Source organism: Macaca mulatta, chromosome 19 (assembly GCF_049350105.2).
Source record: "Macaca mulatta isolate MMU2019108-1 chromosome 19, T2T-MMU8v2.0, whole genome shotgun sequence".
Classification (NCBI taxonomy): Eukaryota; Metazoa; Chordata; class Mammalia; order Primates; family Cercopithecidae; genus Macaca; species Macaca mulatta.
The window spans coordinates 60,511,485-60,526,614 of record NC_133424.1 but is presented as its reverse complement, the minus strand read 5'-3'; the positions used below and the strand labels follow the sequence as shown (position 1 = coordinate 60,526,614).

Here is a 15,130-nt window from a genome sequence, read left to right as displayed (position 1 = left end):
GAGGGGTATGCCAGCAATGCCTCTCATCCAACATGTTTACTGTCCTGCTCTTTTGTAGAAGGAGAGCAAGGACTTTCCAGAAGTGCCCCCAGCAATGTGCATGGGCCAGAGCTTGATCTTCCCCTAGCTGCAAGGGAGGCTGGGAAATATTTGCCCTTCCTGCCTGTGGGCTGAGAAATGTTGGCATGGAAGGGAGCTTGAAATGGGCCTTGGAGTAGCCAGTCTACAGTGTCTGGCTGGCTCCACCCATAGAAGGTTCATGAGGACAAATCTATCTTGTTTACTGCTCTATTCCAGCAGCCAAAAGAGTGCCGGGTGCCCACTAATTGCTTCATACATATTTATGGAATGGAAGAATGATCTTTCTTCCTGCTACAGATCCCTGCAGTGCTTTATACCAGTCTGCTGGTGCTTTGAATATCAAGCATGACAGTCACATGATGGAGAATGTTTGAATTTTATTACTATTTTCTTAGGAGATGTATGGAGAAGGACTGTTGCAAATGCTAAATACATTGGACGCCGTATTTTTGGTGAGTATTTGTGGAATAGCAAGGTCAAAGCCTAGAGATATTTTATGCAAGGAGATTCACAGTACTTTTCCTACTCATGGCAGAAGAGAGACCTGTATGTAATTGTTCTAGCAACTGCATTTCCTGACATTTATTCTCATGTAACTGGGCAGCCAGGATGACCACAGAGTGGATGAGAGTACAGACCCCCTTGGAAGGAATGTTGCTTTGGTACATGTGAGCTTTGTGACCTCTGAAAAGTTCCTTAACCTCTCTGTGCCTCAGTTTCTGCCTCTGTGCCATGCGGGTGATAATAATAGTAGTTATGATGAATGAGTTAATTCATCAAAAGCACACAGGACAGTGCCTTGCAGATAAAGGCACTCAGTAAACATTAGCAATCTGACTGGATGCAGTGGCTGACACCCATAATCCCAACACTTGGGAGGCTAAGGCGGGCAGATCACTTGAGGCCAGGATACAGTGGCTCACACCTATAATCCCAGCACTTTGGGAGGCTGAGGTGGGTGAATCACTTGAGGTCAGGAGTCTGAGACCAGCCTGGCCAACATGGTGAAACCCCATTTCTACTAAAAATACAAAAATTAACCAGGCGTGGTGGTGCATACCTGTAGTCCCAGTTAGTCGGGTGGCTGAGGCAGGAGAATTGCTTGAACTTGGGAGGCAGGGGTTGCAGTGAGCCGAGATCGCATCACTATGCACTAGGCTGGGCAACAGATCGAGACTGTGTCTCAAAAAAAAAAAAAAAAAAAAGAAAGAAAGAAAGAAAAAAAGAAAAAGAAAAAAAAGCAGACAAAATTTATTGACTATTCAAAAATCTGAAAAAGATGAAGCAGAAGCTTGACCTAACCGACACGTATCAGGACTCAGCTTTCTATCACATTTTCAGCACATGTGGAAAAATTGAATTTTGATTTGATCTCAAGTAAAAATGTATAACATGTACAATATTTTAATTATAGGGATTAACTCTGCTACTATTATGTAATAATATTTTAAAATATTATATTAAGTTTTTTTGTTATTTTGAATTTTTACTTCAATAGCTTTTGGGGGTACAAGTGGTTTCTGTTACATGATGAATTATGTAGTAGTAAATTCTGAGATTGTAGTCCACCCATCAGTGTATCTTTTAGAGTATGTTGCACTCAATATGTAGTTTTTGGGTTTTGTTTTTTGAGACAGTCTCGCTCTGTTGCCCAGGCTGAAGTGCAGTGGAGGGATCTCATCTCATTACAACCTCTGTATCTTGGGTTCAAGTGATTCTCCTGCCTCAGCCTCCCAAGTAGGTGGGACCACAGGCACGCACCACCATGCCTGGCTAATTTTTATATTTTTAGTAGAGATGGGGTTTTGCCGTGTTGGTCAGACTGGTCTCGAACTTCTGAGCTCAAGTAATCTGCCCGCCTCGGCCTCCCAAAGTGCTGGGATTACAGGCATGAGCCACCACGCCTGGCCCCAGTGTGTAGTTTTTTGTCCCCACCTCCCTGCCCTCCCCTTTCTGAATCTCTGAAGTCCATTATGCCACTCCGTATTGCCTTTGCATACCCATGGCTTAGCTCCCACTTGTAAGTGAGAACATGTGGTTTTGGTTTTACGTTCCTAAGTTACTTCACTTAGAATGATGGCCTCCATCCGAGTTGCTGCGAGGCGTTATTTTACTCTTTTTTATGGCTGAGTCATATTCCATGCTGTTTATATACCACATATTCTTCATCCACTCATTGGTCAATGGGCACTTAGGTGGATTCCATATCTTTCAATTGTGAATTGTGCTGTGATAAACATACATGGGCATGTCTTTTTTATTTTATTTTATTTTAATTGAGGCAGAGTCTTGCTCTGTCATCCAAGCTGGAATGCAGTGGTGCAATCTCACTGCAACCTCTAACTCGCAGGTTCAAGTGATTCTCTTGCCTCAGCCTCCCAAGTAGCTGAGACTACAGGCATGCACCACCATGCCTAGCTAATTTTTGTATTTTTAGTAGAGATGGGCTTTCAATGTTGGCCAGGCTGGTCTTGAACTCCTGACCTCTAGTGATCTGCCCTTCTCGGCCTCCCAAAGTGTTGGGATTACAGGCGTGAGCCACTGCACCCAGCCCACAAGTGTCTTTTTCATGTAATGGCTGCCTTTTCTTTGGGTAGATACCCAGTAGTGGGATTCCTGGATCGAATGGTAGATCTACTTTTAGTTCTTTGAGGAATCTCCATACTGTTTTCCAAAGAGGTTGTACTAATTCACATCCCCACCAGCAGGGTATTAGTGTTCCATTTTCACCACATCCACACCAACATCTATTGGTTTATTTGAATTTTTATCAATAGCCATTCTTGTGGGAGTAAAATGGTATTTCATTGTGGCTTTAATTTGCATTTCTTTAATGATTAGTGATGCTGACCATTTTTTCATATGTTTCTTGGCCACTGGAATATCTTCTTTTGAGAAATGTCTATTCATATCGTTGGGATGCTTTTCGGTGGGATTATTTGTTTTCTTCTTGCTGATTTCTTTGAGTTCCTTATAGGTACTGTATAATAGTCTTTTGTGGATGCCTAGTTTGCAAATATTTGCTCCCATTCAGTGGGTTGTCTGTTTATTCTGATAATTATTTCCTTTGCTGTACAGAACGTATTTAATTTACTCAGGTCCCATATATTTATTTATTTTTGAGACAGTCTTACTCCGTCACCCAGGCTTCAGTGCAGCAGCACGATCTCAGCTCACTGCAATCTCCACCTCCCAGTCTCAAGCAATTCTCCTGCCTCAGCCTCCTGAGTAGCTGGGATTACAGGCATCCAACACCATACCTAGCCAATTTTTGTATTTTTAGTGGAGATGGGGTTTCATCATGTTGGTCTGGAACTCCTGACCTCAGGATCCACCCACTTGGGCCTCCCAAAGTGCTGGGATTACAGGCGTGAGCTACCATGCCTGTTCCCATACATCCATATGTTTACTTTTGTTTTTGTTGCATTTGCTTTTGGGCTCTTGATTGTGAACTCATTGCCTAAGTCAACATCTAGAAGAGTTTTTCTGATGTTATCTTCTATAATTTGTATGGCTTCTGGTCTCATATTTAAGTCTTTGATGCAAATTCACATTGAATTTGTGAGTTGATTTTTGTATAAGGTAAGAAATAAGGATCCAACTTCATTCTCCTACATGTGGCTTGCCAGTTATCCCTGCACCATTTGTTGAATAAGGTGTCCTTTCCTCCACTTCATATTTTTGTTTGCTTTGTCGAAGATCAGTTGGCTGTAAGTATTGGCTTTATTTCTGGGTTCTCTATTCTGTTCCATTGTTCTACATGCCTACTTTTATACCAGTACTATGCTGTTTTGGTAACTATAGGCTTGTAGTATAATTTGATTGGGTAATGTGATGCCTCCAGATTTGTTCTTTTTGCTTAGTCTTGCTTTGGCTATGCAGGCTCTTTTTTGGTTCATATGAGTTTTAGGATTGTGGCTGGGCATGGTAGCCACACATCTGTAACTTTGGGAGGCCAAGGTGGGTGGATCACCTGAGGTCAGGAGTTCGAGACCAGCCTGGCCAACATGGCGAAACCCTGTCTCTACTAAAAATACAAAAATTAGTCAGGCATGGTGCATGCACCTGTAATCCCAGTTATTCGGGAGGCTGAGGCAGGAGAATTGCTTGAACCTGGGAAGCAGAGGTTGCAGTGAGCCGAAATCGGCCATTGCACTCCAGCCTGGGTGACAGAGCGAGACTATGTCTCAAAAAAAAAAAAAAAAAGAATTTTAGGATTTTTTGGTTCTGTGGAAAATGATAGCATTTTGATGGGAATTACATTGAATTTGTAGATTGCTTTTGGCAGTATGGTCATTTTCACAATATTGATTCTACCCATCTATGAGCATGGGATGTGTTTCCATTTGTTTGTGTCATCTATGATTTCTTTCAGCAGTGTTTTGTAGTTTTCCTTGTAGTGGTCTTTCACCTCCTTGGTTAGGTATATTCCTGAGTATTTTATTTTATTTTTTTTGCAGTTGTTGTAAAAGGAGTTGAGCTCTTGATTTGAATCTCAGCTTGGTCATTGTTGGTGTACGTAGCAGTGCTACTGATTTGTGTACATTGATTTTGTATCCTGAAACTCTACTGAATTCATTCATTAGATCTAGGAGCTTTTTGGATGAGTCTTTAGGGTTTTCTAGGTGTACAATCATATCATCAGTGAACAGTAACAGTTTGACTTCCTCTTTACCAGTTTAGATGCCCTTCATTTCTTTCTCTTGTCTGATGGCTCTGACTAGGACTTCCAGTACTATGTTGAATACAAGTGGCAAAAGTGGGCATCCTTGTCTTGTTCCAGTTCTCAGGGGGAATGCTTTAAACTTTTCCCCATTCAGTGTAATGTTGGCTGTAGGGTTTGTCATAGATGGCTTTTATTACATTGAAGTATGTCTCTCGTATACTGATTTTGTTGAGGGTTTTAATCATAAAGGGATGCGGGATTTTGTGAAATGCTTCTGCATCTCCTATGATTTTTGTTTTTAATTCTGTTTCTGTGATGTATCACATTTGTTGACTTGCGTATGTTAAGCCATCCTTGCATTACTGGTATGAAACACACTTGATCACATCATGGCAGATTTCAAGCTACCAACATGAGGTCACTGAGCACAGAGTTGGAAGATGGATACAAAATTAGCTCTCACAACAGACTACAATCCATGGCTGCCACTTCTACTAAAGAGATGTCCCTGCAGGTAATCTGTATTTTCTATAACTGGTGACTTTACTGTACAGTTAAACATTCCCCCTGCCTCTGTTCTTTTGCAGCCCCGTTACTGAGGCTGCAACAAAGTTTGCAAAGGGAACGTCCTGTCCTGGAAGGTAAGCATCCTACTTTGTCATGAATCCCTAATGATAGTGTAGACTACACACTGGCTTGAAGCCAGCCATTGTCCTAAAAACTGTACGTGTCTGATTCATGTAGTGCTCCTTTGGGAATGGAGAGGAACATGGACTCTCACAGGTGCCCAAGGCCACGCAGCCAGGTGGAAGCAGGATCAGAGTTCAAACTGACACGCTGTAACCATATGCATGTAGGGTATATCTATGCACTGTAACCATGTGCATAGATATACCCTAGGTATGCCTAGGATCCAAGTGTCAGAAGCAGAAAATGGGAACAGCCTGAGGCAATTAGCAAATTGAGAGGAAAAATACTTCCCAAAACTACATGGGCTGAGAGTCTTGAAGGAGCCAGACTTGACCCATGGTGGGAGTATGGAGAACAAGAACAAAGTATCAGATGAATTCTGTATGGAGAAGTTAGATTATATTATGGAGGAGACTATATTTGTTCAGGAGAGGTTGTACTGCACAAAGAAACCACAAATTGCTATGACTTAAGGCACAAAGGGTTTATATTTTGCTCACCCAAAAAGCAATATGGGTTGAGTGTTCCTACAGGGTACCTTGGCTCCATGTGGGGACTTAGGCATCCAAGCTGCTTGCGTCTCTTTTTTCTTTCTTTTCTGTTTTTTTTTTTTTTTTTCTTTTTTTAAAGACAAAGTCTAGCTCTGTCGCCCAGGTTGGAGTGCAGTGGCACTATCTCAGCTCGCTGCAACCTCTGACTCCCAGGTTCAAGCTTTTCTCCTGCCCCAACCTCCCAAATAGCTGGGATTACAGGCACCTGCCATCACACCTGGCTAATTTTTGTATTTTTAGTGGAGACGAGTTTTCACTATGTTACCCGGGCTGCTCTCGAACTCCTGACCTCAAGTGATCTGCCTGCCTGGGCCTCTCAAAGTGCTGGGATTACAGGCATGAGCCACCACGCTGGGCCAAGCTGCTTGAATCTCATTGCTTCTCCTCTTGGCACAAGGTCTCCTTGTCTGTTCTATGAGAGGAGAGAGCTGGAGAGCCACAGAAGGCCTTTTGTAGCCAGGCCTGGAAGTAGCGGGCACCAGCTCCACACACCTCCTGTTGGCCAGGATCAGTCACATGACCCCAACCTAACTACAGCGGGGGCTGACAAAGGTGGTCTCCCTTCCATTTGTGGAAGATGCAACTGTGGTGAACACAGCAGGGTACTCTTGCTTTTTCACAGGCCAACAGTCAGGTATGGCGTGAAGGTAGGTCCTGAGCACAGCCCTGCATCCACTTCATGCCTCACTCCCTGTTTTAGTTGTGAAGGCTGCTAGAGCAAAGTGCCATACATAGGCTGGCTGGCTTACCCACTACAGAGATTTATTTCTCAGTTCTGGAGGCTGGAAGTCCAAGATCAGAGTATCAGTAGGGTTGGATTCCTGGGAACCCGCTTCTGGGTTGCAGAGAGCCAACTTCTTGCCACATGACACGCTTTAATATTGTTTTTTGACATCAGCATTCACCATATGCTGGTTATAGAAAAGTCTGGAAGGAGAATCTATCTCCAACCTACAAATGGCTAACGAACGTTATGGGATGGTAGGCTGGTGACTGTGCCACTGCACTCCAGCCTGGGCGACAGAGTGAGAACTTGTCTCAACAACAACAAAGAAATATCAACCCCAAGGTGATGGTATTAAGAGATGGGGCCTTTGGGAGGTGTTGAGAGCATGAGGGTAGAGCCCTCTTGATTCGGATTAATCCCTTATAAAAGAAGCCTCAGAGAGCTCACTCCAAGGAATGCGGTGAAGACTGAAGGGTAGAATTTATGCAAAATGCTCCAAGATAAGCCTGGCTTATCATAAGCTCAGCAAATGTGAGCAGAGCTATTATCAGTGTGTGTGTGAGAGAGAGAGAGTTGAGCATCATCTAATTCATGAGTATGGATAAAAATAAAAGGGGGGGTACCAGGCATGGTAGCTCAATGCCTGTAATCCCAGCACTTTGGGAGGCCGAGGCGGGTGGATCACTTGAGGTCAGGAGTTCGAGACCAGCCTGGCCAAAATGGTGAAACCTTGTCTGTACTAAAAATACAAAAATTAGCCGGGCCTGGTGGTGGTGCACGTCTATAGTCCGAGATACTCCAGAGGCTGAGCCAGGGGATTCGCTTGAAACTGGGAGGCAGAGGTTGCAGTGAGCTGAGATTACCCCATTGCACTCCAGCCTGGGCAATAGAGCAAGACTCTGTCTCAAATAAATAAATAAATAAATAAATAAATAAAAAGAGAAGACTTTGCCTCAAACCCTGAATAAGATGAGCATGCAAAAGATGAGTAGAGGTGGAGGCAGAGGTGAAGGAGCTAGAATAAAGAGGCCAGAAAGTCAGAGAGAGCAAGGTAACATGGAGGTCAGCAGAAGGCAAGGGGAGAGAGGGTCACCTGGAGAAGGAGGTCACCTCGGGAGGAACTGCAGGGCATTACAGAAGGTGAGGCAGAACAGGGTCTGTGGTGTTCTCGGCAGGGTACTTAGACAGCATCTGAGACCACCTGGGTTTCTTGACGTAGATGAAGGCGGTGAGCCTAATTACAACTGGCTGACTGAGATGCTCGAGAATTGGACCAGGACCTCCCTGGAAAAGCAGGAGCAGCCCGATGAGCACCCCGAAAGTAAAGGTACCGTGCCTAGTGTAATAAGTGTCATCAACAGTAAGTGCCACCAACCTTCTCTCTCCTCTTGCTCTTCCCCACCCCTGTGGGCCAGTCCTGCAGGGGACATGACCCGATGTCCCGCTGGTACAGTTTGGATGCTTGCTCCCTTCCAAAATCTCATGTTGAAATGTAATCCCCCAATGTAAATTAGTTCAACCATTGTAGAAGACAGTGTGGCAATTCCTCAAGGATCTAGATCCAGAAATACCATTTGACCCAGCCATCCCATTACTGGGTATATGCCCAAAGGAATAGAAATCGTTCTGTTAGAAAGATACAGGCACGTGTATGTTCACTGCAGCACTATTCACAATAGCAAAGACATGGAATCATCCCAAATGCCCATCAATGATAGACTGGATAAAGAAAATGTGGTACATATACACCATGGAATACTATGCAGCCAGAAAAAGGAACAAGATCATGTCCTTTGCAGGGACATGGGTGGAGCTGGAAGCCATTATCCTCAGCAAACCAATGCAGGAACAGAAAACCAAACACCACATGTTCTTACTTATAAGTGGGAGCTGAATGATGAGAACACATGAACACAGGGAGGGGAACAGCACACACTGGGGCCTGTTGGGTGGGGGTGGGAAGAAGAAGAGCACCAGGATAAATAGCTAATGCATGCAGGGCTTAATACCTAGGTGATGGGTTGATAGGTGCAGCAAACCACCATGGCACACGTTTACCTGTGTAACAAATCTGCACGTCCTGCACATGTATCCCAGAACTTAAAATTAAATTAAATTAAAAGAAAAAGAAACGTAATCCCCAGTGTTGGAGGTGGGGCCTGGTGGGAGGTGATTGGATCAGGGGGACGGATCCCTCCTGAATGGCTTAGCGTCATCCTCTTGGTGATTAGTGAGTGCTTGCTCTGAGTTTATGTGAGATACAGTTGTTTAGAAGTGTGTGGCACCGTCCCCCTCGCTCTCTTCTCCTCTTCCCGACAAGTGATGTACCTGCTCTCCCTTCACCTTCCATCATGATTGGAAGCTTCCTGAGGCCCCACCAGAAGCAGATGCCAGCACCATGCTTCCTATACAGCATCCAGAGCTGTGAGCCAATTAAACCTCTTTTCTTTATAAATTATCCAACCTTGGGTACTTCTTTATAGCAATGCAAGAATGGACTGATACGCCCACCCTCTATCCATCCACCCGGCCATCCATCCATTTAGGATGTCTTGAGTCATTAGCATGAAATAATAACTCTCCTAATAGCAGGCTGGGGGTAGGGGTGACAAAGGGGAAATGACAGACCAGGTGCCTCCCTGGAGGACTCACAGTCTAGAGGACGAGATGGAGAATAGACAGGTAAGTTCATCCCCGACTGGGCTAATTTCTATGAAGAGGGCTCGGTGCAGTGGCTCGCACCTGTAATCCCAGCACTTTGGGAGGCTGAGGCAGGAAGATCACTTGACCCCAGGAATTCAAGACCAGCTTGGGCAACATAGCAAGACCCCATCTCTACAAAAATTTTTTGTAAAAAATTAGCTGGGCATGGTAATGCGTTCCTGAGACAGGATTTGATGCTCCAGTCTGGGGGCAGAATTTCTTCTCTACAAACTGTTTTGCCCTTAAAGCCTTCAACTGAGTAGATGAGGCCCACCCACATCACTGAGAATAATCTTCTTGAAGTCAACTAATTGTAGCCGTCAACCACATCTACAAAATACCTTCACAGCCACACCTAGGCTAGCATTTGATTAAATAACTGGTTACTGTGGCCTAGCCTAGATGACATGTTAAACCATCCTCCCAACATCCTAAGTGCTATAGGCAGACTCTTATTTATTCCTCATAAAACTACAAGGGATAGGCGTTACTCTCTTCCTGGTTTTACAGATGAGAACAGAGATGTTAAGTAACTTGCTCGGGGGCCCGGTGCAGTGGCTCATGCTCATAATCCTAGCACTTTGGGAGGCCAGGGTGGGTGGATCACCTGAGGTCAGGAGTTCGAGACCAGCCCGGCCAACATAGCAAAACCCCTTCTCTATTACAAATACAAAAAAAAAAAAAAAATAGTTAGCCGGGCGTAGCGGTGGGTGCCTGTAGTCCTAGCTACTCGGGAGACTGAGGCGGGAGAATCCCTTGAGCCCAGGAGGCGGAGGTTGCAGTGAGCTGAGATTGCACCACTGCACTCCAGTCTGAGACTCTGTCTCAAGAAAAAAATAAATAAATAAAAGTAACGTGCTCAGGGTCTCACAGCTAATGAGTGATGAAGTCAAATTCAAATCGGCATCTAGCTCAAGCACCCACCTCCCTACTAGCTTTGCTCTCTTACCGCTCTGCCCATGCTGTTCAGAGAGGACTGAGGCTGGAAAACCAGGAAGAAAGAAATCAGAGCGGGAGGCTGTGTTGCATCCTGGATGGAAAAGATACTGCATAAGGTCCTGGTAGCTGAGACTGGGAGGAGCAGAGACACTGAAAAGATGATCAGGAGGTGGAACTGGCAGGTCTTGGTGATACTCCGGTGTGAGGGTGAGGAAGAGGCAGAAGTCTGGGGTGATGACCTGATTTACGCCTCAGTGACTTGGCAGCCCCTTGGGCTGAGGACAGGAGCACAGGAAAATGTGCTGGGCACTTTAGAACAGCTCCTGGAACATTCTGCATCGTCCTCCCCCATGAACCTAAAGAAAACAAGCTCATTTCTCCAGGCACACAGGTGATCATACAGTCATTAAATCTCCATCTTTTCTTTGCCAACTCCCTCCACCCCAATGGCCCAAAGTCGTGTCTCACCAGTGGCTCAATGATAGATGCTGGATCGGATGGCCAGGACCCTGAGGCCCCTGGATGCCAACCTTTCCCAGCTTGCCGGATTTGTCAGCTCTCCTGCCCTAGCAAATACTACAGGCGGGGTGGCTTCAACTAGAGGCTTTTTATTTTCTCACGGTTCTTTTTTTTTTTTTTTTTTGAGATGGAGTCTCGCTCTGTCGCCCAGGCTGGAGTGCAGTGGCGAGATCTCGGCTCACTGCAAGCTCCGCCTCCCGGATTCACACCATTCTCCTGCCTCAGCCTCCCGAACAGCTGGGACTGCAGGCGCCTGCCATCACACCCGGCTAATTTTTTGTATTTTTAGTAGAGACAGGGTTTCACCGTGTTAGCCAGGATAGTCTCGATCTCCTGACTTCATGATCCGCCCGCTTGGGCCTCCCAAAGTGCTGGGATTACAGGCGTGAGTCACTGCGCCTGGCTTTTTTTTTTTTCTTTTTTTGAGACAGGGGTTTCCCCATGTTGTCCAAGCTGGTCTCGAACCCCTGACCTCAAGTGACCCACCCACCTGGGCCTCCCAAAGTGCTGGAATTACAGGTGTGAGTCACTGTGCCCAGCCTTATTTTCTCACAATTCTGCAGGCAGGAAGTCCAAGATCAAGGTGCCAGCGGGGTCGGTTTCTCCTAAGGCCTCTCTCCGTGGCTTGCAGATGAACTGTCGCTTTCTCACTGCATCCTCCCAGCCCGACCTTTCCTCTGTGCACATGCATTCTTGGTGTTTTCTTTGTTTTTTTTTGTTTTTGTTTTTGTTTTTTTGTTTTTTTTGATACAATGTCTCACTCTGTTCCCCAGGCTGGAGTGCAGTGGCACAATCATAGTTCACTTCAGCCTTGAACTCCCAGGTTCGAGTGATCCTCCTGCCTCAGCCTCCTGAATAGCTGGGACCACAGGCTTGCATTCATATGCCCAGCTAGTTTGCTTATTTTATTTTTTATTTTATTTTATTTTATTTTTGTAAAGATGCGGTCTTACTATCTTGCCCAAGCTGGTCTCCAACTTCTGGGCTCAAGCGATCCTCTCACCTTGGCCTTCCTAAGTCCTGGGATTACTCTGGCGCCTGGTGCTCTTCCTCTTCTCATGAAGACCCCAGTCCTATTGAATTAGGATCCTACTCTCATGACCTCAGTTATCCTGAATGACTCTCTTTTTTTAAATTTTTTTTAATTTTTTAGATTTTTATTTTTTATTTTTATTTTTTTATTTTACTTTATGTTCTAGGGTACCTGTGCACAACATGCAGGTTTGTTATATATGAATACATGTGCCATGTTGGTGTGCTGCACCCATTAACCCATCATTTACATTAGGTATATCCCCTAATGCTATCCCTTCCCCTTTCCCCCACCCCACAATAGGCCCCAGTGTGTGATGTTCCCCTTCCTGTGTCCAAGTGATCTCATTGTTCAATTCCCACCTACGAGTGAGAACATGCGGTGTTTGGTTTTCTGTTCTTGCGATAGTTTGCTGACAATGATAGTTTCCAGCTGCATCCATGTCCCTACAAAGGACATGAACTCATCCTTTTTTATGGCTGCATAGTATTCCATGGTGTATATGTGCCACATTTTCTTAATCCAGTCTGTCATTGATGGACATTTGGGTTGGTTCCAAGTCTTTGCTATTGTGAATAGTGCTGCAATAAACATACGTGTGCATGTGTCTTTATAGCAGCATGATTTATAATCCTTTGGGTATATCCCCAGTAATGGGATGGCTGGGTCAAATGGTATTTCTGGATCTAGATCCTTGAGGAATCACCACACTGTCTTCCACAATGGTTGAAGTAGTTTACAGTCCCACCAACAGTGTAAAAGTGTTCCTGTTTCTCCACCTGTTGTTTCCTGACTTTTTAATGATGGCCATTCTAACTGGTGTGAGATGGTATCTCATTGTGGTTTTGATTTGCATTTCTCTGATGGCGAGTGATGATGAGTGATGATAAGACGGAGTCTCGCTCTGTCATCAGGCTGGAGTGCAGTGGCACGATCTCAGCTCACTTCAGCCTCCACCTCCCAGGTTCAAGTGATTCTCCTGCCTCAGCCTCCCAAGTAGCTGGGACTACAGGCGCCTGCCACCATGCCCAGCTCATTTTTGTATTTTTAGTAGAGACGGGGTTTCACCATGTCCGCCAGGATGGTCTTAATCTCTTGACATTGTGATCTGTCCACCTCGGCCTCCCAAAGCGCTGGGATTCCTGGCATGAGCCACCGCCCCCGGCCCAGAATGACCTCTTTTTTTTTTTTTTTTTTTTTTTTTTTTTTGAGACGGAGTCTGGCTCTGTCACCCAGGCTGGAGTGCAGTGGCGCGATCTCGGCTCACTGCAAGCTCCGCCTCCCGGGTTCCTGCCATTCTCCTGCCTCAGCCTCCCGAGTAGCTGGGACTACAGGCGCCCGCCACCTCGCCCAGCTAGTTTTTTGTATTTTTTTTTAGTAGAGACGGGGTTTCACCGTGTTAGCCAGGATGGTCTCGATCTCCTGACCTCGTGATCCGCCCGTCTCGGCCTCCCAAAGTGCTGGGATTACAGGCTTGAGCCACCGCGCCCGGCCCCAGAATGACCTCTTTAAAGGCCCTGTCTCTAAATACAACCCCGTGGGGGATGAGGGCTTCCACGTTTGACTTTGGTGGGGGCAGAAACTACTCAGTCTCCTGTACTCACCTTGGCTGTCTCGGCTTCTTTCTCTAGGCTCAGTCAGTGACTTTTTGGATTTTGTGAGAAAAACAGGCATTTGCGCTTCAAAGTGGGAATGGGGAACCACTCACAACTTCCTGTACAAACACGGTGAGAAGACCCTCCTCCCACCGCCCTGGTCTGTCCGTGCGTGTGAATGGGCTGGAGTAGGGGAAGGGGTGGGGCCTGAAACAATCCCAGGCTGGTCCTTCACCAGAGCTTTGGAGCCGGGCTGGTGTCAACATGCCCAGGGGTCTGATTAGGGGAACCTTCGCTCGGTGGTGTGGTCCATACTGAAAAATGTGTGGCCTCACTGTGAGTCCCAGTCATCGTGAAAAGCCTCACTGATGGTTTTCTCTGGTTTTGCAAAAATGCAAAAACCCTAATTTCTTGTCAGCTAGTCCTAGGACCTGGTCTTTAAAAAAACACTTCTATGAGCCAGCACAGTGGCTCACGCCTGTAATCCCAGCAGTTTGGGAGGCCGAGGTGGGTGGATCACTTGAGGTCAGGAGTTCAAGACCAGCTTGGCCAACGTGGTAAAACCCTGACTCTACTAAAAATACAAAAATTAGCCGGACATGGTGGCGGGTGCCTGTAGTCCCAGCTACTCGGGAGGCTGAGGCAGGAGAGTCGTCTGAATCCAGGAGGCAGAGGTTGCAGTGAGCCGAGATCATCCCACTGCACACCAGCCTGGCGACAGAGCGAGACACTATCTTAAAACAAACAAACAAAAAGAAACACTTGTATGGGTTTTCCCTTCATGGGGCTGACCCTGTCATTCGGGCGGAATTGATGTCAGGCTCCTGGGAACTCACACTAAGGCCATTTAATAGTCTCCATAAGCTGCAATGTTCATTGCTGGTGGAGATCACTCGTGTGTGTGTGTCTTGCTCTGTTTCCCAGGTTGGGAATGCAGTGGTGCAATCATGGCTCACTGCAGCCTCGGCCTTCCCAGCTCAAGCAATCCTCCCATTTCAGCCTCCCGAGTAGCTGGGAACACAGGCACACAGCATCATGCCCGGCTAATTTTTGTTTTTATTTTCCATAGAGATGGGGTCTCACTATGTTGCCCAGACTGATCTTGAACTCCTGGGCTCAAGCCAGCCTCCAACCTCGGCCTCCCAAAGTGCTGGGGTTACAGGTGTGAGCCACCCCACACCTAGCCTTCCCCACTCTTTTGTTACAAGACTATAGTGAACATCTTTATGTTCGTGGCCCTGTTGCCCTTGTGCAAGTCAGGAAAAGGTGCATCTCCCAGGGCGGTGAATTCTAAAATGTGCCCCCTTGGCCAGGGCTGTGTGTGGCCTGGGAAGGGAACCCTGGCTGGATGTCAGTCCTGCTCACCTCTCCCGGGGTGCTTCCTGCCAGAAACACAGGACTTGAGCTGTGTCTGAGCACCATGCCACACAGCTGCCAGGTCTTATGGCCTCGGAATACACTTTCAAGCGTCGAGTCACTGGATCATGGCGATGAATGTTTTAGCATCAAATTTCTCTCTGAAGGGTGTGGATGAAGTTGCTTTCTCAGTAGCAATATATGAGAGTGTAAACCAAAAATAAAATTCTAAGCCCCGCACCACCCAACCATCTGAATGGACCTCTCCTC

At 46.1% G+C, this 15,130-nt stretch overlaps 1 protein-coding gene across 34 annotated transcripts in view; it reads left to right on the top strand.

Annotated features, from left to right (window-relative positions):
- Positions 1-15,130, top strand: part of PLA2G4C (phospholipase A2 group IVC) — a 58,534-nt gene that overhangs the window by 24,551 nt on the left and 18,853 nt on the right. For 19 of the 34 annotated variants that reach the window (XR_013409958.1, XR_013409961.1, XR_013409957.1 and 16 more), the window contains 4 exons: positions 477-533; positions 5,335-5,388; positions 7,935-8,042; positions 13,541-13,636. Coding sequence is in view for 29 of the 34 variants with exons in the window: in XM_077980633.1 (XP_077836759.1) it covers positions 477-533; positions 5,335-5,388; positions 7,935-8,042; positions 13,541-13,636 (315 nt within the window). In the remaining 5 variants the exon portion in view is untranslated. Of the gene's footprint in view, positions 1-446; positions 534-5,334; positions 5,389-7,934; positions 8,043-13,540; positions 13,637-15,130 lie in introns of all 34 variants that reach the window. The other 15 variants (XR_013409960.1, XM_077980636.1, XM_077980637.1 and 12 more) reach the window with 2 other exon arrangements.